Source organism: Hyperoodon ampullatus (assembly GCF_949752795.1).
Source record: "Hyperoodon ampullatus genome assembly, chromosome: 2".
NCBI classification, from domain to species: domain Eukaryota; kingdom Metazoa; phylum Chordata; class Mammalia; order Artiodactyla; family Ziphiidae; genus Hyperoodon; species Hyperoodon ampullatus.
The window spans coordinates 51,909,137-51,934,910 of record NC_136915.1 but is presented as its reverse complement, the minus strand read 5'-3'; the positions used below and the strand labels follow the sequence as shown (position 1 = coordinate 51,934,910).

Here is a 25,774-nt window from a genome sequence, read left to right as displayed (position 1 = left end):
CCATAGTGTTTAAAAGAGGAAATTCCTGTCCACTCAACAGCTGTCATTTTAAAGTGTTACCAAAGAGATTAAGGATAAAAAATTAAGTTCAACACAATAAAGGCTGTATTATAAAAACTAGAACATGTTATTCAGCTAGTAAGTGAAATTTTATTTCTGGTAAATTTTTAAGCTTCCATAGTAGCAATAACAATATGATTTAGAAAGCATAAGCACGAGACAAAGTAATTTTCAAGCCCTATGACTCATAAAATGGAAAATGTTAAAGGCTTAGAAATTTACAAAAGGAAGAAGAAATCATGTTTCTAATATTAAGTATGGGTTATCAATTAATAAAAACAAGTTTACCTATATTCCACTGGCATAATCTCAGCAGCAAGATTCTCATAGCTTTTTGTAGCAGATGCATCTAAACAACATCAGCAACAAAAAAATAGATTAACATTTCAGTATATCTACCATTAAAAAAACCTTTTCTAAATGCAACAAAATTCACCTGTTTGGTTTAGGTGATCCTGTTGTACTTGTGAACATCGAAGCTCTTCATTTGTTTCTTTCAGAGTATCAAGCTGTTCTATTAGTCTCTAAAAAAGAATCGTTTATATAAGCAAAATATTTAATTCTGCCCACAGGCAATTTAATTTATGCTTAGAATAATTTATCTTAATTTAATTTGATAATTGTTCCTTACTTAATTAAAAATGACAATGTTTTAGTTTTAGTGCTAAGGGGTAATTTCTCTTGTATAAATCATATAAATAATAGACTTTATACAACACAAAGCTTGTGATTTTCCCCATTAGATAGTTTATCTTTGAACCAAATGAATGTAATTATGCAACAGAGCACAAATATGCAACTGTAGAGTAATAAAAGTACATGGACTTTGGAGGCAAATAGATCACGCCCTGAATTCAGTTTCACTATTTCCAGCTATACTATCTAAGGCAAGTTATTGACTCTTTGGCTTTAGATCTTTATCATCAAAATGAGAATACTGATTCATAAGCCCCTGCAAAGGTGTTCTGAGTAGCGAATGAGATAAAGTTTGTCTAATATCTAGACTATAGTCTGGTGTGTAAGAGATGCTGGAGACTTGTTATTTCCTTCTATTACTCTAAGTAGCATACTGGAAGTATGAATTTGTAGAAAAACATTATTTCCTAGGGATAGCATGCTAGGACTTCATATCATTGGCTATTTTATTTTACAGCTGACAGCCAATGACAAATTTCTACATTCTGTACAAAAGGCTCATGTTTAAATGATTTTCCCAGAACTTGAAAAGTACTTTAACATAAAATCATATTTTAAATGTTATATTTCAAATCAGTAAACAAAACCCTACTTAGTCCATTATGTGGTTCAAATCAACCTAACAGTAAATTGGTTAGGGTCCAAGGGTCCTGACTCCAAGGGTCCTTAGGCCAGAGTGCACAGATGCCGTAGGAATCTCTGAACACTATAAACTATAACTACAGTCAGGCATGAGGACCCCTATAAATCTGTTCCTTCATAAATGCAATGCAAACACTAGCTAATTTGTCAAAATCAACTTTTCCAGAACTCTGAAAATTAACCAAGGGTCTGTCATGATCTGAGGAGCACTTGTTAAAGAAACTCTGCTAAATCTCAGAACAGTGAGCTTTTTGTTCTTTTAACTATCCTTACTACTATCACCCTCTCCCCAACTCTGGAGTAGCCGTGAAAACCAGCAGACTTTCAATCTTTGTAGCTTTGCTCCTGTTTTTTGTTTTGGCCACACCACACGGCTTAGTTCCCCAATGAGGGACTGAACTCAGGCCCACGGCAGTGAAAGTACTGAGTCTTAACCACTGTACCACCAGGGAATTCCCTCTCAATTTCTATAGCTTTGAAAAACAGCAGCTTAGCCACTACCAGAATGGGCAGACTGGATATGAAATTCCTCCTAAAAAGCCCCATGCTTAGAGAACTGTCACTATATGGTCTGTCTAGAAGCACCCTGGAGAAGCCCCAGTCATACTTTTCATTGATTGATTTGTCAAAAACAATCATCAGCAATTGTTTTCACTATAGCTGTTGGAGGCTGTGATGCCAGTTAGGGCAAACAAGAGCCTTGCCAAAAACTTACAAGGAAGAGCTGAGAAACAAGAAATCCATAGAGGACTTAGAAAAGTTCTGACATATCCCTGGAGATCCAGGAGGCCAGCTATATAGAGAGTTGTGTGCATGCCCAGAAAAGACCTAGAGGGCCCTAATGTATCAGCTCTGGATAAACTTGAGGCCCTGTGCAAACAGGAAATAAAGGCAAAGGCAGAGTTTTTAATTGCCTAAGAATTGAAGACGTTTTCCAAAATACACACTGAGTCCTTTGGCAAAGGTTGGGAGAGTTATTGGCTCAAGGCATCTATGGAAATATCTGACTAATCATTAACTGATCTCAATGGTAACTGAGCAGAGAATTCAGTGGTTGCACATTACAAAGAAAGAAGATTTTATAGAATTAGTCCAAAAGAGTCACTAAAAAAACCAGCAATAACAACAAACTCTGAGGCTGAAGGAAAATCTGGATTTCCAGAGTTGAAATATTATATTATTTTAAAGGTCATATTTTCAACAAAAGTATGAAACATGCAAAGAAACAGGACAGTCCAAATGCAGGAAAAAAAAAAAGACAAACAGTTAACAGAAAAAGTCAATGAGATGACCCTAGTGGGTGGACACACTAGATAAAGACTTCAAGTGAGCTAAAACCTAAAAAGCAGGAAAAATTTTCAACTCATTCTATGTGGTATCATCTTGATACCAAAACCAGGCAATGACATCAAAAGAGAACTACCAACCAATATCTCTTATAATATAGATGGGAAAACACTCAACAAAATACTAGCAAATTGAATCTAGCAATATATAAAAAGGATTATACCCTATGACCAAGTGGAATTTACCTCAAGAATGCAAACTGATTTAATATCAAAAATCAATGTAATATACCACATTAATACAATAAAAGACAAAAACCGCACATAATCTCACTGACCCAGAAAAAGCAGATGACAAAATCCAAAAACCTTTCAGGATAAAAACATGCTACAAACTAGGTAAAATGAAACTTCTTCAACCTGATAGAGGGCATCTACAAACAAAACCCACAGCTAGTAACATACATAATGATGAAAGAGTGAATGCTTTCTCCCTAATATCAGAAACAAGAGAAGGATATCCACCCTTGCCACTTCTATTCAATAAAGTACTGGAGGTTCTAGCCAGGACAATTTGACAAGAAAAAGAAATAAAAGGCATCCAGATTGCAAAGGAAGAAGTAAAACTATTTGTATTTGCAGATGTCCTGATCTTCTATATAGAAAATCCTAAGGAATCTACTAAAAACTATTAGAAATACTAAGTGAATCCAACAAGGATGCAAAATACAAGATCAGTGTTCAAAAATCAATTGTATTTCTATACATTAGCATTGAAAAATCCAAACATGAAACTGAAAAAATAATTTCATTTATAATGGTAACAAAAAGAATAAAACACACATGAATAAAGCTTTAAAAGGTGCAAGTCTTGTACAAGGAAAACTACAAAACATTGTTGAAAGAAGCTAAAGACCTAACTAAATGGAATGTTATCCTACAGTCATGGATCAGAAAGTTAATGCTATTAAGGTGGCCAGATTTCCAAACTGATCAACAAATTCAGGCACTCCCTATCAATATCTCAATCTGGCTATTTTGCAGGAATTGATAATCTGATCTTAAGGTTCATATGAAATGCTAGGGACCCAGAATAACCAAAACAATAGCTTTAAAAAGAAGAACAAAGTTGGAGAACTCATACTTTCCAATTTCAAAACTTACTACAAAGCTCCAGTAATCATGACAGTGTGGTACTAGCATAAAGCTAGACATACACATCAATGACAAAGAAAAGTCCAGAAATAAAGTCATATATTTATGGCCAAATGATTTTTTTTACTTAAAAAAATTAATACACTTTTTTGCAGAAAAACTGAACAGAAAGCACAAAGTTCCCATATATTCCCTCGTCTCCCCCCATTCCCCAATTTCCCCTATTATTAACATCTTTCATTATTGTGGTTACCTGTAAGAAATGATGAGCCAATATAATAATAATAACATTATTATTAACTAAAGGACATAGCTTACATTAGGGTTCATTCTTTCTGTTTCACTTTTATGAGTTTTGACAAAGTATATCCATCATTACAGTATCATGGTCAATTGATTTTTAACAAGGGTACCAAGACAATTCAATGGGGCAAGTCTTGTCAACAAATGGTGCTGGGACAACCGAATATACACACACAAAAGAACAGAGTTAGAAACCTATCTCACACCACATAAAAAATTAATTCAAAATTGATCACAGAGTAAATATAAGAGCTAAAACTATAAAACTCTTAAAATAAAACATAGGAATAAATCTTTACAACCTTAAAGTTATTCAATGGTTTCATAGAAACACCACCATAAAACTAACAAAAGAAAAAATAGATAACCTTGACTTCATCAAATAAAAAAACTACTCTGCTGCAAAAAAAATACCATCAAAAAAAAGTGAGAAGACAACCCACAAAATGAGAGGAAATATTTTCAAATCATGTATCTGACAAGGGACTTATATCCAGAATATATAAAGAACTCTTAGAACTTGAAATTAAAAAAGCAAAACATGGGCAAAGAATTTGAAGAGATATTTCTCAAAGATAATTAGAAATGGCCAATAAGTACATGCAAAGATGTTCAATATCATTAGTCATTAGGGAAATACAAATCAAAACCATAATGCTATACTACTTCATACCCACTAGGATAGCCAAAATTAGAATTTAATATACTTAGTCAAGGATGTGGAGAAATTAGAATCTACAAATTGCTGGTGATAATGAAAAATGGTTCATCCACTTTAGAAAAGGCTGGTAGTTCTTTAAAAAGTTAAACATAGTTACCATATGACCCAGCAATACCATTCCTAGGTATATACTCAAGAAATGAAGGGACTTCCCTGGTGGTCCAGTGCTTGAAAATCTGTCTTGCAATGCAGGGGACGCCAGTTCGATCCCTGGTCAGGGAACTAAGATCCCACATGCCGCACAACAACCAAGCCCGCATGCCACAACTAGAGAGCCTGTGTGCTCTGGAGCCTGCACACCACAACTAGAGAGAAGCCCGCACACTACAATGAAGCTCCCGCATGCAGCAAGGAAAGATCCCACGTGCTGCAACTAAGACCCAACGCAGCCAAAAAATAAATATTAAAAAAACGAAAACATACATCCACATAAAAACTTGTACATAAATGTTCATAACCACATTATTCATTTAATAGGCAAAAAATGGAAACAACCCAATGTCCATAAACTGATGAACAGATAAATAAAATGTGGTATATCCATACAATGGATTATCATTCAGCAATAAAAATGAATGAAGTACTGACACGTGCTACAACATGGTTGAACCTTGAAAGCATTATGCTAAATGAAGGAATCCAGTCACAAAAACCACAAAGTGTATGATTATATATTAATATATATAATATTCATATATTATATATATATATTCTATTCATATAATCTATAGAGACAGCAAGTAGATTAATGATTGCTAAGGCTGAGGGAAGGGGGGCCAGAATGCAGGGTAACTGCTAATGGGCACACGGTCTCTTTTTGGAGTGATGACAGTATTCTAAAATTTGATTGTGATAATGGTTTCACAACCCTGTGAATACACTAAACACCATTGAACTATACCTTTAAAATGGGTGAAATTTATGGTATATAAATTATATCCTAATAAAGCTGTTAAAAAATTGCAACTATGGTCCTTGCTCTCAAGGAGCTGACAGTCTATAGAGCTGGAAAACATGCACTGAGACATGACCTAGGCTCTGTGACTTCATCTTCCCATATGAAGGAAACTTACAAAACCGTATAAAGAATGTCTACAAGATTTTCTTTTATATCACCAATTTCAATTTGGAGAAAGAACTGATTACATCACTTCCATTCTTAAAAGAGCAAGGACAGTATTAAAAACTAAAACAAGACATACATATTACATATCAATTATATTTATGTTTACCTCTTTTTCCTTAAGTAAAGCTTCGTGTTTTTCTTCAAGCCGCTTCATTTCAAATGCTAGTGTGTCCGCCCTTTTGGATTCAGAGGAAAGTTTAACGTGAAGATCCTGAACCTTTTATTGGAAACAAAAGTAAAAAATGAGAGTATATAATATTGATAGCTTTTCAGAGTTCAATAAATGATAAACTGGAAATAAAATTTATATTAAGATTATAGTCTAATTCTAAATATTTGTGGACTCTCTGGGCTTGGTCCTAGGTTGTGGCGATGTGGCTAAACGCATCAAGAAGGTTGGAATTGTGGGTAAATACGGGACCCGTTATGGTGCCTCCCTCAGGAAAATGGTGAAGAAAACTGAAATCAGCCAGCATGCCAAGTACACTTGCTCCTTCTGTGGCAAAACCAAGATAAAGAGATGAGCTGGGGGCATTTGGCACTGTGGTTCATGCATGAAAACGGTAGCTGGTGGTGCCTGGATCTACAATACCACTTCTGCTGTCACAGTAAAGTCTGCCGTCAGAGGACTGAAGGAACTGAAGGACCAGTAAAGCACCACCACTTGAAATGTTGCTAGCCTATAAAAATGGGTTAATTTACGTAACAAAAAAAAATTGTGGAAATGGCATGTAGATAAGAAGAATAAACATAAGTTTTAAAATACACAAATAATAACTTAGCAAAAAAAAAATCAGCCTTCTACCCTGTTTATCTAGGTTGTTTGATAAACAGCAGAAGAGAATATTTTAGGTTATAACTCCATTCTCTAGGCATTTATCACTGGTTACCAGAAATACTAATAAAACAATAAAAATGTCCAAAAATATACAAGCTGAGAAGCCAACAAAAATGTAAAAGACTTCGATGACTCAAAGTTGAACTCTTTCAATTTTACTGATTTTAAAAATCAAGATATTTTCTTACCTGTCTCTTGTATGTTTCTAATTGTGTACGTGCTGCATTTGCCTTCTTTAATTCTTCTTCTAAGCTGACTGTATTATGCATATACATCATGTTTGTTTCCTGTAAAGTTTTCACCTGCTTGCGAAGGTCATTCAGATCTTGTAGCTTCTGACGATATATCTCAACTGTTGACTCCAGTTTATTTGCTTTATCAGAGGTAGCCCTATAATAACAAAGACTAAACATTACTGTGTAAAAACTAGTAAGTACACATAACAATGTTATTCTGGCTGTAAAATGAGTCTTCCCAATGAACTATCAGTTGGTTAAAAAAAAATGAGAGGGACAGAGAAAAGAAATCATAAACTTTGCGAGAACTTTGGAGACAGACTCAGGCCTGAAACTGTCTAAAGTTCAACCCTTCTGTTATAAAGTCATCAAAATAAAAATGCTTCAAATTTGACAAACTGAATTATCAAACTATTTTATATATCAGAAAAATGTATATCAAAAGAATGGCTTTCTAAATATAATTGAACAATTCTGAGCTGCTCTGTAGCTTACAGGCCAATTGTGCTTTGTGCATAATATTTAATGTAGTTTTGCTCTAAGTATTTGATATACTAAGGAAGTTGACTCAACTTATAAGTTGTTTAGCAAAGCACTTCCCTTTAGAGTTGTGCTTACCTGACAACTGGGCTAGAGCAAAAATAAATAAATAAACCAAACCACTTCAATATCACATGCAAGTTCAAATTAATGGTTATAAAGATTTCATTTAAAATAAGGACATTAAAAACTGTGCAAGAAAATGGCTGATTAAGAAAATTTAACAGAAAATATAAAAATCATGTGGATAGACTACTTGCCTTGGTAACATTTTACAGGCAAAAACTAAATATAAATTTTATATTGTCAAAGACTATAAGACAAACCTGAGATAACCTTGAATAAATGCTAGGATTCTTATCTATATTTTATCAAATGTCAAAATATGGTTTGTGACTGCATTTCCTTACACAACAATTTCACAAGATATACTAGTAAGCACAAGAAGGTCAAGCCAAATGTATCTAAAAGTAACTCAGCTTACAAATTTTTAAGAAAAAGTTATCATTTTCTTAAATGAGAAATAAGAAAAAGGTTTATGAAACTGTCCTAACAAGAATCAAATATTATCCTTAAATGGTCCATAACTATCAACAAGCATAAAAGAAGTAAAGACTAGGAGGCTGGATAAAAACTGATCAATACTTGATACATAGGGAAAACTCTAAGAATCCCTGATTAAAATATGGAGTACTGAAATGACTAAGTAATAACTTAGAAGTGACATAATTATATTTAGACATGCCATACCTAAGAACATCTATTTCATCTTTCAGGGCTCTTGTTTCCTCAGCAAGACTAGTCAATTCATCATTCCTATGTTGAAATTCAATTAACTGCTTTTCAAGTTCTTCACAGTGAACACGGTAATCATCTTTTGCAGCTTCGAGCCTTGCATAAAGAAAACAAGTATTTATAATGTAATTTCAATTATTTGTTTTCTTACTGAGATATGAGCTTAGCAAAACTTACTTCTAGAATGTTTTTTTTGGATTCTGCATTCAAAAGAAGAAAAACTAAAGGAATAAGGTACTTTTCAGCTCTTGGTTTTAAAACAGACCTGAGAAGCAAATGATGTTCAGAATTTTCATTTTTACTTCTAAAACACTGAGCTTGGTTTTCTAGTTCAAACAGGAATTTTAATTTCAAAAGATGAAGAGAAAACGTATATATTAAAGTTATCCAAAAATATACATAGCGTGTAAAGTAGTAAAACATTAACTCTAAGTATAGACTATGATAAAGAATAAATACTTCAAAGCCTAGAGCAACAACAAAAACTAAAATGACAATACAGTAATTAAAATTATTTTTTTAAATCTGATCAACTGAAAATAATGCAAAAAAGGAAGAAAAACAAACCTAAGACTAGATATAACAAATGAAAAACAGAAAATCAATAGATCTAAATACAGCCGTGTCAAAAATTACATAAAAGTCAAATGGACTGAACATACCAATTAAAAAGGCAGAGACTACAAGACTGGATAAAAAAAAGCAAGGCTCAAATATATTTTAGTTACAAGAAACATTTAAAATATAAAGACACAATATATTAAAAGTGAAAAGATGAAAAAAAGTACCATGCAAACAGTAAGCAAAGAAAGCTGGGGTGGTTATATTAACATCAAAAAAATTTTTTAAGACAAAAAGAAAGAAAACTACAGGCCAATATCACTGATGAACATAGATGCAAAAATCCTTAACAAAATACTAGCAAACAGAATCCAACAGCACATTAAAAGGATCATACCCCATGATCAAGTGGGGTTTATTCCAGGAATGCAAGGATTCTTCAATATATGCAAATCAATCAATGTGATACAGCATATTACCAAATTGAAGGAGAAGAACCATATGATCATCTCAATAGACGCAGAGAAAGCTTTTGACAAAATTCAACACCCATTTATAATAAAAACCCTGTAGAAAGTAGGCATAGAGGGAACTTTCCTCAACATAATAAAGGCCATATATGACAAACCCACAGCCAACATTGTCCTCAATGGTGAAAAACTGAAACCATTTCCACTAAGATCAGGAACAAGACAAGGCTGCCCACTCTCACCACGCTTATTCAACTTAGTTTTGGAAGTTTTAGCCACAGCAATCAGAGAAGAAAAGGAAATAAAAGGAATCCAAATTGGAAAAGAAGAAGTAAAGCTGTCACTGTTTGCAGATGACATGATACTATACATAGAAAATCCTAAAGATGCTACCAGAAAACTACTAGAGCTAATCAATGAATTTGGTAAGGTAGCAGGATACAAAATTAAGGCACAGAAATCTCTGGCATTCCTATACACTAATGATGAAAAATCTGAAAATGAAAACAAGAAAACACTCCCATTTACCATTGCAACATAAAGAATAAAATATCTAGGAATAAACCTACCTAAGGAGACAAAAGACCTGTATGCAGAAAATTATAAGACACTGATGAAAGAAATTAAAGATGATACAAATAGATGGAGAGATATACCATGCTCCTGGATTGGAAGAATCAATATTGTGAAAATGACTCTACTACCCAAAGCAATCTACAGATTCAATGCAATCCCTATCAAACTACCACTGGCATTTTTCACAGAACTAGAACAAAAAATTTCAAAATTTGTTTGGTAAAACAAAAGACCCTGAATAGCCAAAGCAATCTTGAGAACGAAAAACGGAGCTGGAGGAATCAGGCTCCCTGACTTCAGACTATACTACAAAGCTACAGTAATCAAGACAGTGTGGTACTGGCACAAAAACAGAAAGATAGATCAGTGGATCAGGATAGAAAGCCCAGAAATAAACCCACGCACATATGGTCAACTTATCTTTGATAAAGGAGGCAGGAATGTACAATGGAGAAAGGACAGCCTCTTCAATAAGTGGTGCTGGGAAAACTGGACAGGGACATGTGAAGGTATGAGATTAGATCATTCCCTAACACCATAGACAAAAATAAGCTCAAAATGGATTAAAGACCTAAATGTAAGGCCAGAAACTATCAAACTCTTAGAGGAAAACATAGGCAGAACACTCTATGACATAAATCACAGCAAGATCCTTTTGGATCCACCTCCTAGAGAAATGGAAATAAAAACAGAGATAAACAAATGGGACCTAATGAAACTTCAAAGCTTTTGCACAGCAAAGGAAACCATAAACAAGACCAAAAGACAACCCTCAGAATGGGAGAAAATATTTGCAAATGAAGCAACTGACAAAGGATTAATCTCCAAAATTTATAAACAGCTCATGAAGCTCAGTAGCAAAAAAACAAACAACCCAATCCAAAAATGGGCAGAAGACTTAAATAGGCATTTCTCCAAAGAAGATATACAGACTGCCAACAAACACACGAAAGAATGCTCAACATCATTAATCATTAGAGAAATGCAAATCAAAACTACAATGAGATATCATCTCACACCAGTCAGAATGGCCATCATCAAGAAATCTAGAAACAATAAATGCTGGAGAGGGTGTGGAGAAAAGGGAACACTCTTGCACTGCTGGTGGGAATGTGAATTGGTACAGCCACTATGGAGAACAGTATGGAGGTTCCTTAAAAAACTACAAATAGAACTACCATATGACCCAGCAATCCCACTACTAGGCATATACCCTGAGAAAACCATAATTCAAAAAGAGACATGTACCAAAATGTTCATTGCAGCTGTATTCACAATAGCCCGGAGATGGAAACAACCTAAGTGTCCATCATCGGATGAATGGATAAAGAAGATGTGGCAAATATATACAATGGAATATTACTCAGCCATAAAAAGAAACGAAACTGAGCTATTTGTAATGAGGTGGATAGACCTAGAGTCTGTCATACAGAGTGAAGTAAGTCAGAAAGAAAAAGACAAATACCGTATGCTAACACATATATATGGAATTTAAAAAAAAATGTCATGAAGAACCTAGGGGTAAAACAGGAATAAAGACACAGACCTACTTGAGAATGGACTTGAGGATATGGGGAGGGGGAAGGGTAAGCTGTGACAAAGCGAAAGAGAGGCATGGACATATATACACTACCAAACGTAAGGTAGATAGATAGTGGGAAGCAGCCGCAGAGCACAGGGAGATCAGCTCGGTGCTTTGTGACCGCCTGGAGGGATGGGATGGGGAGGGTGGGAGGGAGGGAGATGCATGAGGGAAGGGATGTGGGAACAGATGTATATGTATGACTGATTCACTTTGTGATAAAGCAGAAACTAAAAAAAAAAAAGAAAGAAATAGAGAATGGCTGCCATTCTCATCTTAAAAATATCATCAGAAGGTAACTGAAGAAGACGTACATACATACAATGCAATATTACTCAACCATAAAAAGGAACAAAATTGGGTCATTTGTAGAGACGTGGATGGACCTAGAGACCGTTATACAGAGTGAAGTAAGTCAGAGAAAAACAAATATCGTACATTAATGCATATATGTGGAATCTAGAAAAATGGTACAGATGAACCGGTTTGCAAGGCAGAAATAGAGACACAGCTGTAGAGAACAAATGTATGGACACCAAGGGGGGAAGGGGGTGGGTGGGATGAAGTGGCATATTGGGATTGACATATATATACTAATATGTATAAAATAGATAACTAATGAGACCCTGCTGTATAGTACAGGGAACTCCACTTTGCTGTACAGTAGAAACTAACACATTGTAAAACAACTGTACCCCAATTTTTAAAAAAAAAGGTGAAAAAAAAAAGTATTACCAAAGATAAAGAGAGACAGTTCACAATAATAAAAGGGTCAATTTATCAGAAAGACATATCATAAAGGTGTATATAAGTAAAAACAGAATTTTAAAATAGATAAAGCAAAAACTGACAGAATCAGAGATCCACAATCTATAATTATTGTCGAAAATTTTAACATCAGTCTCCCAATAAATGATAGAACTAAACAAAAATGTCAGTAAAAATACAGAAAATATCTGAATAACACTGTTAACCAGTTTGATATAATTAATATTTACGATACAAGTCAGTCAAAAAAACAGAACACACATTCTTTGCAAGTACACATGGAACACTCACCACAATACAACATATGATGAGCAATAAAATAAGTATCATAAATATTAAAAGATTGAAGTCTCATGGAATATGTTCTCTAACCACAAGGAAATTAAATTAGAAATCAGTCACAATACAAAGTCTGTAGAAAAGCCTTAAATATTTAGAAATTAAACAACACATTTCTAAATAATCCCCGAGTGAAAGAAGAAATCACGAGGGAAATTAGAAAATATTTCAAACTGAATAATAATAGAAACACAATCAATCAAATTTTGGGGACCCAGCTAAATCAGTGCTTAAAGGAAAATTTACAGCTTTAAAGGCTAATTTTAGAAATGAAGAAAGGCTTAAAATCAATCATCTAACTTGAAGAGGCTAAAGAAAGAAGGGAAAATTAAATCCAAAGGAAGTAAAATAAATAAAGAACAGAGATCTAAAACTTACAGTATGGAAAGTTAATAAAGGATGTTTGAAAAGATTAATAAAATTGATGAACCTTTAGCAAGAGTGACCAAGAAAAATGAGAGAAAACACAAATTACCAGTATCAGGAATGAAAAAGGAAATATCACTACAGCTCCTACAGTCACTAAAGGGACAATAAATAGAATATTATGAACAACTTTATGCCAATAAATTCAACAACTTAAGTCAAATAAACATATACCTTGAAAAAAACAATTTAGCAAACTTACATAAGATGAAACAGAAAATCTGAAAAGCCCTATGACCATTACAGAAATTACATGTGCCATTAAAAGCCCTTTCACAAAGAACACCACAGATCCAATTGTTTTACTGATAAATTCTATCAAATACTGAAGGAAAAAATAGTATCATTCTTACATAAACTCTTTCAGAAAACAGAGGAGGAGAGAATACTTCCTAATTATTCTATGAGACTAGCAAAACTCTGATAACAAAACCTGAAAGACATTACAAGAGAAAAAAGTTACAGACCAATATCTATTATAAAGACAGACACAAAAATACTTTCAACATATTAGCAAACCAAATCCAGTCATACGTATATAAGATAATAAAATATGACCAATTGGTTTTCCCTGGAATACAAGATTTTTTAACATTCAAAAATTAATCATATTAAAAGAGTGAAAAAGAAAAACCAAACCATCTTCTCAAGATACAGAAAAGTCATTTGACAAAAAATCAACACCAATTAATGATAAAACTTGTAGCAAGGCAGAAATAAAGGGGGAACTCCAATCTGATAAAAAGCAAATTTAAAAACTCTACAGCTAGCTTCATAATTGACAGTACTTAACTGAACATTTTCTCCTAAGACCCAGAACAAAGCAAGATGTTTGATCTTGCTCAAAACAAAGAAGATAAATACAAGGCAGAAATAATACAAAGAAGAGGTAAAGCTCTATTAATAAACAAGGTGACTGTAGATTCCTTAGGATTTTCTACTTCAATAAACAACTAGAAGAATCAGTAAGGGAATTAAGAAACTTTGCAAGACAGAAAGGTTTCAAAATACAAGACAAGTTTCAAGATACAGGATAAAAGTTTCAATATACAAAGATCAATTGTGTATCTATATATTAGCAGTAACTTTTCAGAATAATGTTTTAATTGTGTTTGTAACAGCAAAAAAATTAAATATTTGGGAATAAAATTAACAGAAGACACACATAAAACTATGATGGAAACAACAAAACATTGCTAGAGAAATTAGACTTAAATAGACGAAGATACTACATTCATAGACAGAAATTCTCAATATGGTTAAGGTATCAATCACATACAATCCAAATCGTAATCACAAAAGGTTGTTTTTTTCACAGAAACTGACTAAAAAAGCAAAGGATAGAATAGCCAAAACAAATTTTTAGAAGAAAGAACAAAGTTGGAATACTCACACTATCTGATTTTAAATGACTTACTCTAGAGCCATAGTGATCAAAATCGTGTCTTATAGGCATAAAGATAGAAAAACTGATCAATGGGAAAGAATTGAGTCCAGAAAATGACCCAAATTTTATGGTTGTATCATTTTTCACAAAGGTGCCAAAGCAATTTGACAGAGTAAAATAAATTTCTTTTCAGCTGGTGATATTGGAACAACTAAATACTCATAAGGAAAATAAAAATAAAGCTTAACATCCACACCTCACACTAGTTTCAAAAAATCATTTCAAGATGGATCACAGACCTAAATGTGAAAGTTAAAACTATAAAGAAAACAGTAGAGTGTATTTTCATGACAAGGGAGTAGACAAAGATTTCTTGGACAGTGCACAAAAAGCACTAATCTTAAAAATATTGATAAATCAGACTTCATCTAAGTTAAGAACTTTAACTCTTTCAGATACCATTTGAAAAATGAAAAGGCAAGCCACAGAATGGATGAAACATTACTACCTGTATATCTGACAAAGATTTTGTATCCAGAATATATATTTTTAAAACTCCTACAACTCAGTAATAAAGACAAACAACCCAATTTAAAAATAGGCTAACAGGGCTTCCCTGGTGGCACAGTGGTTGAGAGTCCACCTGCCGATGCAGGGGACACGGGTTCGTGCCCTGGTCTGGGAAGATCCCACATGCTGCAGAGCGGCTGAGCCCGTGAGCCATGGCTGCTGAGCCTGTTCGTCCGGAGCCTGTGCTCCGCAATGGGAGAGGCCACAACAGTGAGAGGCCTGCGTACCAGGAAAAAAAAAAAAAAAATAGGCTAACAGTGTGAAGAGATGATTCACAAAGTAAGATATATTGCCAATAAGCACAAGAAAAGGGGCTTACCATATCATTAGTTATCAGGAAAATGCAAATTAAAGCCACAATTCAACACCCTTAACACATCCCCTGAGATAACTAAAATTAAAAAGCCTGATAAAGCCACGTTATGTTATACAGGCAGAGAAACTAGAGCAACCAACAGCAAACACTGCTGGTGGGAATGTAAAACAATATGAACACTTTGGGAAATGGCTTGCCAGTATCTTTTAACATTAAACACAGACATAATGTGTAACTCAGCAATATCAGTTCATTCATGTATTTGCCAACTAGAAATGAAAAAATATGTTCACAAAAAGTCTTATACTCCAATGTTCATACCAGTTTTATTTATATTAGCCAAAATCTGGAAACCCAAATGCCCATCTAAAGGAAAATGAATAAGCAAAATGTGTCATAATGAGAAATAATTCCATATAATGGAATACTACTCAGCAATAAAAAATAATGAACTACTGATATATTCAGCAACATTTGTAAATTTCACAAATATGCTGAGCATAAGAAGCCAGTCATCAAAGAATTCATATTGCAATTCAATTTATAAGAACTTCTAGACGAGAGAAAACATATCTATGGTGGAAAATAATCAGAAGAGTAATTACTCTCTGGGAGATAGGGATTGACTGGGAAGGGGCATAGGGGAACTTTCTGTAGTGATAGAAATGATCTATCAAACAATAAAAGTGTGAGTTACAGAAATGTATGCATTTGTTAAAACATGCCAAATTGTACTCAGTATTTATTCATTTCACAATATGCAAATGTCATCTTAAGAAAAAAGAACTGTAAACGTACTGAAGTCTAGTATTAGTTTGCTTTTTACAGAGGTATGGGTTAGCAATTCTTACTTCCTATGTGTTTTGGGATTGAGTAAATGAGAAAATGTACTAAGGAAAGTGGAAGCCAGGTTTCTCACTGTTGGAGAAGGGAGTTACAATATGGAAATGGAGAAAATCAGAATGAACCCTGAAGTCACTGGACTAAAATGGAAGATGATAAGATGAACTCATTGTTCATAATTGTAGGTATGAAAATAAGTGCAGATATGTGCATATACGCACGTGTGCGAACATGGACTGGTATGAATCTGTGCAAGCGTATTTCCTAGCTCTGTACACCAAGGTGGCTCAGAAGTAATGACAGAAAATTTCATCTGGAGCATAGGTCTTTGTTTCTAAATAACATTCTCCACTAAAAAGCAATCAGGGCTTCTTGGAGAAATGGCTGATTCTAGAGTTGAGGAAGAATAAGAAGAGTCTGGAACATTTTGTTGTGCCAGTAAGTAAGAAAATACTCAAAGAAGGGTAGCAACATGTTGAAATTAAAAGTTTCTCAGTGGTCAAATCTGGGACAATTTAAACATCAAAACAAATGATGACAGTAATGGAACTATTGTCCATTGAATATCCATTACTATCAATAAATGGACCCATTTACTAAATGCAATGCATGATCCTGGATTAGATTCTGAACCAAGAAAAAAATTACCTATAAAGGACACTGAAATAGCTGCTGGAATTTGAATATGATCTGTGGATTAGATAATGATATTATATCAATGACCAATTCACTATTTTGATCACTATGCTGTGATTTATAAGAGAATATCTTTGTTCTTAGGAAATACATACTGAAGTATATAGGGGTAAAGGGGCATGTCTCCAATTTACTCTCAAATGGTTCCAAAAACTAACGTGTGTGTGTGTGTATATATATATATATATATATATATATATATATATATATATATATATGATTATGTAAAGAGACTGTTAAAGCAAATGAAGAAAACTGTAAAACAACTGTCAAATCTGAATGAAAGGTATAAAGGAGCTCCTTATACTATTCTTGCAACTTTTTTGGTAAGTTTGAAATCATATCAAAATAAAGTAACAACAACAAAAATACATACAGTACAACTGGAGCACCTACTCTCAAGGCCTTATAGTGCAAGGCTCAGTGGTAAGCACATAAGAGACAATCAATTTTTATTAAAGGTTAGATGTACACTTTTTTTAAAAGGAGAAATATAAAAGCATCTTCTTTAGCTTAAGATTTACATTTTTTCCATTTATTATCAAGTTCCTTCTCCTATGTAAGAAACTCCCCCTTCTCCCCAGACTTCAGCAATCACTCCTTTAAACTACTCTTGGACTTGCCTATGGCCTTCATTTGGCCCTTATCACACATTATTTTGAATTGTTTTGTTTTTTACATATGTATCCTACTTGGCAAACTGGACTGTTAGCCCTATGAGGGCAGGAACCACTTACACCATTCAGTATTTTCAACAGTATTTTTAGGATACTAATCCTAAACATGCTTTGTAATGCTTAAAAATTAGTTGTTGATATTATGATTTTTTAGCTACTATTTTAATAAAACTGTATAAAATGATTTACACTACAAATGTTACCTGAAGTTTTCTTCCTGTAATTGTTCTAGTTGCAACTGTGCATGGAAATACTTTTTTGCAACCATTGTATTTGGATCATCAAAAGAGCCATCCAACTGGTCAAGTTTTTCATTCATCATCTCATTCTCAGAAACTAGTGAATTCTTTTCATCTTGAAGTGCTGTCACCTAAAAAACAAATACACAAACATAAGCATCAATAGCAAAAAAGCTTAGAATAAATCTGACCAAGCCATTAAATAGCTTGGTCAAGCCGACTAGATAATGTCTAAGAATCCTTAGAACTCTGGAGTTCTGGGTCTGGGAGATTTGGGTCAGAAGAAATCAACTTTCTTAATACAGAGAAAACAGAGTTAATACATATAAGAATATCTTTCAAATGTTATGCTTGCTTTAGTTCTGAGAAGAAAATGTTTCTAAGTCTCCAAAATCTCTAAATACCAATGAACTTCAAAAAATTAATTTGTTTCCCTTTTAGGTATAAATTTTTAGGATGCTGTTACCTAGTAAGCCAAAATATACACACATATATACAAAGTTACCATTTTAGGTTCCTGGTAGAAAATTATCAGTTACACATCACGTCTTCAGGCAATAGGCACATTATTTGGTTAATGAATCAGTAATAAAAACCTGAATTGAAAGCAACTGCACAGTGAAACTATTTAAAATGGATACAAACATGTAACTTTAGAATCACATCAACATCAGTACTTGATACATTTTTAATTTTACTTACATATTTATGTTAACAAGCATGATTTGCTCTCTCAGTTTTATTTCTTTTTCATTTAAAAACATCTTTAAAAATTTACAGCTGAGGCTGTGACCTTTTATAAGACTAGAAGTTTATGTGTGATTTTATTAAGATTAGTTTGAAAAAAGGTTGACCTCCCATAACTTATAGTATATTAATGCACAAGTTTGCTATTTATATTTTCAAAAGGTATAATCAATTCAGTCCATTTATGGGAATGGGACTACACATTGACACACCAAGCTAATAACAGGAAATTAAAATCAAATTATAGTCTTAAATACAGTGTAGGCAAGTTACAAACACTGTCCTCCAAATGAGGAACACAAACAAAGGCTGGGAAACTGTTCCCAGACAGACTAGGAGGAAACAGTTTCTCTTCCTAAATTCAGTGCATGCATCCATTCTTGTCATGCAAGCAGTCTAGTGACTATGACCTGTCATGTACAATCCTAAGTGTTTGGGATACAAAAAAGGATGAGAGGTTGTGCCCTTTTAAGATCGCTACAGCAGAAATGTAAACAATTACAGGACAGAAAATGTGGTGCTTTGGTGCAAGTATACTATGGGGGGTTGGGGGCCCTCAAAGAAAACAATATGTATGTTGTTCTAGCTTGAAGGTAGGGGCTGTTGTAAAAAGACTGGTAGAGGAGAAACAATACCCTGTCTTCAAACTGGGTAAGAATCCCCTGAAGAAGGGAGAGGATCATGGGCAAACTTAATTTTCAATACCTAGTGGGTAACCAACCTTGTTCCTATCCATGCTTTACACTGTGGTTCTAGAGCCACTTTTATCACAGATATGAAAGAGGGGGGTATTAAACATGCGAATTCCTTGGACCCATCCCAGAAGGGTGACTTAGAGTGTCCAGTGGTGGCTCTAGGCATCTCTTTTAACAAGATGCCATGGTGATATTTTGTTTAGGTTCACTCTGTACCTGCCTCTGTCCCTTGCTGTTTCTCTCTGTCTCTGTCTCTCTCTGAGCTATTTAAAAGAGACAGAAAGTTCAAAAAGCTAAGAAAAAAAAACCTCAAAAATAATACTCATATTCTCACATCACTCAGACTTAATATTTTTATCATAATTGTTTATTTTAAAAATTAAAATATAAAGTAAACTTCTATAGCTGGAGTCCTCTTTATCACATTGTGCCCAGTCGTACATACTTTGTAGACACCTTAAGTTTGAAAATCACTGCCTCATTGAACCTTACACAATGCTGGGTAAAAGTATGCTTTTCTCTAACATACTAGAAGCAAGAATAACCAGCCTCTGTTACTGCAGTAACTGAAGTAGTGTTACCTACTGCTGCCAGGTGGTATGAATAATGACTGGGAAAGGCAGGTAAAGCGTGGTTGATAAACCCGTCCTAACTTGCCCCAAGGCCCCATAATCATCTTGGACCAAAACTATGTGAAAGTTTCTCAAAACTTTACATCAAATTCTCACGTGGATTTTTTTTCTTTCTTTTTTTAAAGTACGCATAATCAGGCCTTACTCCTGACTTAGTGAGTCATAATTTCAGTTGTCCCAGTATCTATAGCCATAATTGACACAGAACTCACACAGATCTTTATTTAAATGGATCGAGCTTCATCACCAGACCTTTCACTACAGAATCTCCTCTGTTCTTGCATTCTTTATTCTGATGAAAACATGTTTGCTAACTGGATTGTGTCAATGAGTAGTTTTTTTTCAAGAAGGGGAGTTTGCACCTGCACTCCTCAGTTAAGGCTGTTTCCCTGCCTCAGCATTTTGTGGATACTGCTCCTCTATATTCTGGCATGGAAGTTGTAGGGGAGCCTGATTTTCTTATCTTTGTGGGTGATTTACCTTTTCTACTTGACTGACTGAGTTGTTTTTCTTGTATTCTTGAAGTCTGATAGCTTAACTAGGGTAAGGCTTGGTGTTAAACATTATTCACTGATTTGTTTCTATCTAGCTGCAATTTCCTTTTAAATCTTTACTTTGTTGTCCTACCACCTAGTCTATACTATTGATGCGTTCTTATGAAATTGTAATCCTAAATGAAGTGAAAGTTATTTTCCAAGCTTGGCTGTTGTCTTTTACATGCTCTTATCTGTTTTTGGTTTTAATCTGTAATGTTCACAGAGATGTCATGCTTTGATTCTTTTCATCTAGTTCATGTTTTGTGGGCAGTTAAGATACCCTGTTTGTTCTGGCATAGTGTTGAAGACTTCTTGGACACCCTTTCCACTGTAAGCCATGGCCCAGTATGTTCTCCCCTCTGGGTAATAGTTGGGCCAGTTTTCTCTCCACCTCTCTATATAGCCCTGTGAATGGTCAGGGAAGATAGTGGTGGGGGGCGCGCATGGGGGCAGCTGAGACAACGGGCAATCTTTTTATAACACCTGGGCTAGGCTCTCACTTCTGAGGTTTAAGTACTTCATACCAGGGTGGTGAGAAGTATATTCCATTCCCATGGAGAAATTCCTTTGGGCATCAGACTGTTTCCCCAATTCAGTGTGTGGCCCTACAGCCTTTGTTCCTATCAGAAAGAGTCAGGCCCTTAGTTTCTTTTTAGCCATCATTTCCACTCTTCTCCAGTCCAAAGAAAATGAAGGACTCATAGCGTGAACTTCCTTCTGATTGGGCAGATTACTGTGAGAAGTGTCAAGATTTTTGTTGATTCCCCTGCATGGGCTGGGGATGAAGGAAGAACAGCAGGTTCCTGCCATGCAGCACCTCTGTCAACATCATATGCCTGCTTCTTTCCTTGATTACTAGCTTTTAATTTAACTTCATTAGGTTATGCCCTTTTGTTTGTTCACCTGCCCTTGGTGAATTTCTTTGCAGCTTATTTTTCTTTTTTGGTTCATTTGGTTGGGTATTAAAAAAGAATTCCCCCCAAATTTTAGAATCACTCTCAAGTAACATATGATTAAAAGTAAACATTTTTCAAAAATAATTTTCCTTATAAAATTGGGGTATGTATCATATACACCTGTGTGAAATTTACATTGTTAAATTAATTATTTTTGTTTTGATTATATGCAGTTTTGACTATATTCATTTCACATGTGTAGCAGATCGTTGAGGGTTGACTCTATTTTGATACTGGAATTAAAATGCCAAAACTTGGGATGTCTACACTTTTCAACTAAAATCAGATCATCACATACTCTCCATCATGTGTTACAAACACTGAAATGTTTTAACACAGAATTTTGTGTTCTTTTTTGAATAAGAATTTCTCAGAAAACTGTACAGAGACCCTACATGAGACTGGTAATACCTGAATGATTCAATCCTCTATTCTTTATATGAGGTATTCTGGAGAGAGGATATAATCTTACTTGAAAATAAAACATCTCTGATGCTGTGCACGTCTGTGCGTATATGTGATGGTATATATGCAAGGTGAGTGTGGTTGGGAAAGAAAAAAGGACGTTCTCATAATTTTGAGACACTAGCTTCTTTCAAATATAAACACTGGCTTTGTTCAAACATAGAGGAGTGATGTTTAAAGATATCGTTAGAAGATCTGGATTCCAGTGCTGTCACTGCCCTACGTAGCTGAGTCGCCCTGACCAAGTCACTTCTCGTTTCCTTATTTGCAGACCCCTGAACGTTAGAAATATTACCCAGCCCTATCACTTTAGATATTTATCTCATCAAGCAAGGATAATGCTACCACAACCTTTGTTCCTTGTCCTCACACTTTTCAGAGAGTCAATTATTTATGTAGCTCATTATTTGAATGAAAAGTGCAATTTACATACAGCATAATATGATGGTACATTTAAATCTTTGTATAATTTTTTGAGACTTATTGCATAATTTTCACATAACAATAATAACAATACATGCAAACATATACACAGTCCTTATGTGCCAGGCCCTGCTTTAAGTGCTTTATGTATATTAATTCATTTAAATGTAATTATCACTCTGGGAGATATATACTATTAACACATCATTTTTCAAAAGAGAAATATGAAGTATAGAGAAATTAAGCAATTTGCCTGAGCATATACAACCAGCTAGTAACATAACCAGGTTCTGAATATAGGCAGCCTGGTTTGACAATTTACTCCTTTAACTGTTAACTACTGTCTCTCATGCCAAGTTTATTTTGCTAACACGTATGTGCATATGAACCCAAGAATTACATACATGTGTTCATATACACATACATGTTAGCAAAACAAACTTGGATCTCAAATTTATTGGGGGTCAAGCCCTTCTAAATATTTCCATAAAGGACCCCACTTAATATTCATACCCTATAAAGTAGATACTTTAGTTTCCCCTTTTTACAAAACAACAAACTAAGGCGTCATCTAAGCAGTTGAAATTCTGCAATTAGAATGACCCTCTCAATGAAGTAGTTAAGCAAACAATGTTCAACTCTAAAAGAAAAATTATAAAGTTCATGTTTGAAGAGTCAAACCTGTAACAGACCCTTTCAATGGTCCCTCCATAAAGTGAAACCCAACCTCGAAAACACTTTACTAATTAATTAATTAAAATAAGACTCCTGTAACTTTAAAGAGGAAATTATTCTTCGATCCATACCTGCATATCTAGTTCTTGGCATCTTTGCCTCAGTTCTTCTTTTTCTGCTAGTGCTTCCTGAAGTTCTTCCAGGGCCCTTTTAAGCTGAAATAGAGTATGTCCTAACTCTTAGTAAATCACATTTTGAAACAAATTTTAAAATATACTTTTATCAAAACGCATATATACACTGATGTCGGAAATGCTTTTAAAATTTACCTATTAACAAGTAAGTAGTAATATGTTGTTTTTGTGTAAATAATATCAACAGAGTCTCATTAACGTTTAAGGCTAAGGTCCCACAGAAATAAAATTTTATGTAAATCTTTGTGAAATATTTAAAACAGAGTATTAGAGGATGAACTGTTTATTTTTATCACAGAAAAAAATTTAGAGCACAGCATGTTTACATTTAAATAAAATTTTTATAGAAAAATTTTTTTAATTTGAAATACTTCTTGAGATGGCTGGTGACACTCATGAAAGTCAGATGTCCAAAAATATAACAGGAAAAGTATTTGATGCATTTACCTCTTCTCTTACTCTTCCCCTTATAACCCAGATTGGGTTATACAGAGGAGGAGTGTGCCTTTTCCTCCATGTAAAACAACTGTGTAAAACAACCAGGGAAAGAAGCCTTGAGTACAGGACCTTTGAGTTAATTCTTCAATATTAGAGGAAAGCAACTGTGACAAAAATCATATTTCCTTATTAGGTAAATTAGAATTCAGCAGAATTCTTAAGTACTATTTAATTATGTAACTATACAGAATGGGCCACATATGTATTAACAAATGTCAGGAAAGTTTAATGCCACTCATCTCTTCAAACATGATCATTAAAAACTCTGGAGATGTACACTACTTGCATTCATGAAGGAATGCATAATAGACAATTAAGATTTTATAGGAGAATAAACTAAATTTCATGGAAGAAAATAATCTTGTATGTGGTCTCCTATGTAAGCTTTTAAGATAGTAATTGACAAAGGAACTCTATCACTGTTCGCAACATTTTCCTCACATACTAAAACACTCACCTGTTGCTCTAATTCTCCAACAGCATCATTTGTAGGAGAGCTCACTATTTCTTTACTCATCAACTAGAATTAAAATAGTAAAATTAAGTAAGATAAAGTAAGATTTACACAGTAAAAAATATGTTTACTTGAAAGGACAGTAAAATGCTTTATGTTTAATTTTTGCTTGCCTTAATTTGATGATCCTTATATTATTCAAATAAAAAATGAATAGAGGTTTAAGCTAAATAACACAATGTTCAAGCATTACATTAGTGAGGACATAAGTAAAATGTGCTTGACATATTTAGATATATTTAAAATACTAATGTACTGAAAAATTATAATCCAAGTTCTAAATGATGAATTACTAAATAAAACTGAACACATCACATAATAAAAAAAATTATTTTTCCGTAACATGAATTGGCACTTTAAAAATAGAGCTTTACATGAGTGATGTGGCAAAATTCCTAATTTGAGAAGTCATTTTAAAAGTAGGAGTTACAATTATATGAAACAAAAAAGGATCCTGTAAAATAACTTTTCTGCATATGAAAGGCAGATTTATGCATAGTGATGTTTTGAATTCAAACCAGCAATGCAAACTCAGAGTATACACACTTCTAAAGTCCTAGATGCTGTCTCCCTTTAAGTCATGCCTCTTCCAAACTATGTTTTCCTCACTAACCCTTCACTCAACTTTCCCTCAGGCCTCCTCTTCACTTGACTTCATCTCAGCCTTTTGTTCTGATTTTAAGAATGAACATACACCGAATGAATTCTGACTCTCTATGGTACAACTCAGATAACTAGACTGGCTTGAATCCAGGTTATCTGGCTCCGAAACCTAATTTTCACTATATTTGCTCACAGTTCTAACATTCTGAAAATGCATATGAGATACATACACACACACACACTTTAAAATTTCAGAAAAGATTACTCTACCTGGCAGAAAAAAAGTGAAGTTATAAAATTCCTAACTGGGAAGAGGCTATTTATCCTGCTTAGTTGAAGTTATTTAAAGGAAACTGACAATGTTAATTTAATTTTTAAAATGCAGAGCTACTACAATTGGGCTTGAAGTCCTTATAAGAAATTTTTGGGAAAAATAAAGAAGGGACGACACAACAGCCAAAGATAAGTAAACCTACTATAAAGGGCTCGTTTATACAGCAATGAAATATACATCCATAAAATCTATGTGAACAGTTTTATATAATTTGGTTTAGGATTTTCATACATATGTGATCATGATATAGCTTACCTCTTGAATAGCAGTCATGACCACATGTTGAACAGACTCTTCCAGTGTCATTATATTTTGAATATGTTCTATGATTTAAAAAAAAAATCAGATCTGAAAAAACCCTACTCTTTACCCACAGAAATCTAGTCATTCAATTAACATAAAAATTCATTCACTACACATAATTCTTTATGCAAGTATATTATTTTACCACAAAAAATATGTCCACTGTAAACAAATAAGCAGAACTGAAAATATTCATAAAAATATCTATAAATGTTTTAAAGAAACTCTCTAATTTTCTGACAAGGAAGAAAAAGAGAAGAAATTGCAATTAATGTTAAAACAATTATGACAATTTCTTTCCTCTTGTTAAATATTCAGAATTATGAGATGAATTCACATGTACAGGTACAC

The 25,774-nt window shown here is 33.8% G+C and overlaps 1 protein-coding gene and 1 pseudogene across 2 annotated transcripts in view; one reads left to right on the top strand and one right to left on the bottom strand.

The window, feature by feature from the left end:
* Positions 1-25,774, bottom strand: part of HOOK1 (hook microtubule tethering protein 1) — a gene marked incomplete at both ends in the record, with an annotated part of 67,421 nt that overhangs the window by 15,543 nt on the left and 26,104 nt on the right. Inside the window, 9 exons of the mRNA XM_079697612.1 lie at positions 349-409; positions 497-584; positions 6,096-6,206; positions 7,016-7,217; positions 8,354-8,494; positions 17,813-17,979; positions 23,109-23,192; positions 24,127-24,189; positions 25,376-25,443. Coding sequence (XP_079553738.1) covers positions 349-409; positions 497-584; positions 6,096-6,206; positions 7,016-7,217; positions 8,354-8,494; positions 17,813-17,979; positions 23,109-23,192; positions 24,127-24,189; positions 25,376-25,443 — 985 coding nt within the window. The remainder of the gene's footprint in view (positions 1-348; positions 410-496; positions 585-6,095; positions 6,207-7,015; positions 7,218-8,353; positions 8,495-17,812; positions 17,980-23,108; positions 23,193-24,126; positions 24,190-25,375; positions 25,444-25,774) is intronic.
* Positions 6,232-6,642, top strand: LOC307048474 (large ribosomal subunit protein eL43-like; annotated as a pseudogene). The gene is made up of 2 exons: positions 6,232-6,253; positions 6,353-6,642. The product of its transcript is annotated as a large ribosomal subunit protein eL43-like (transcript).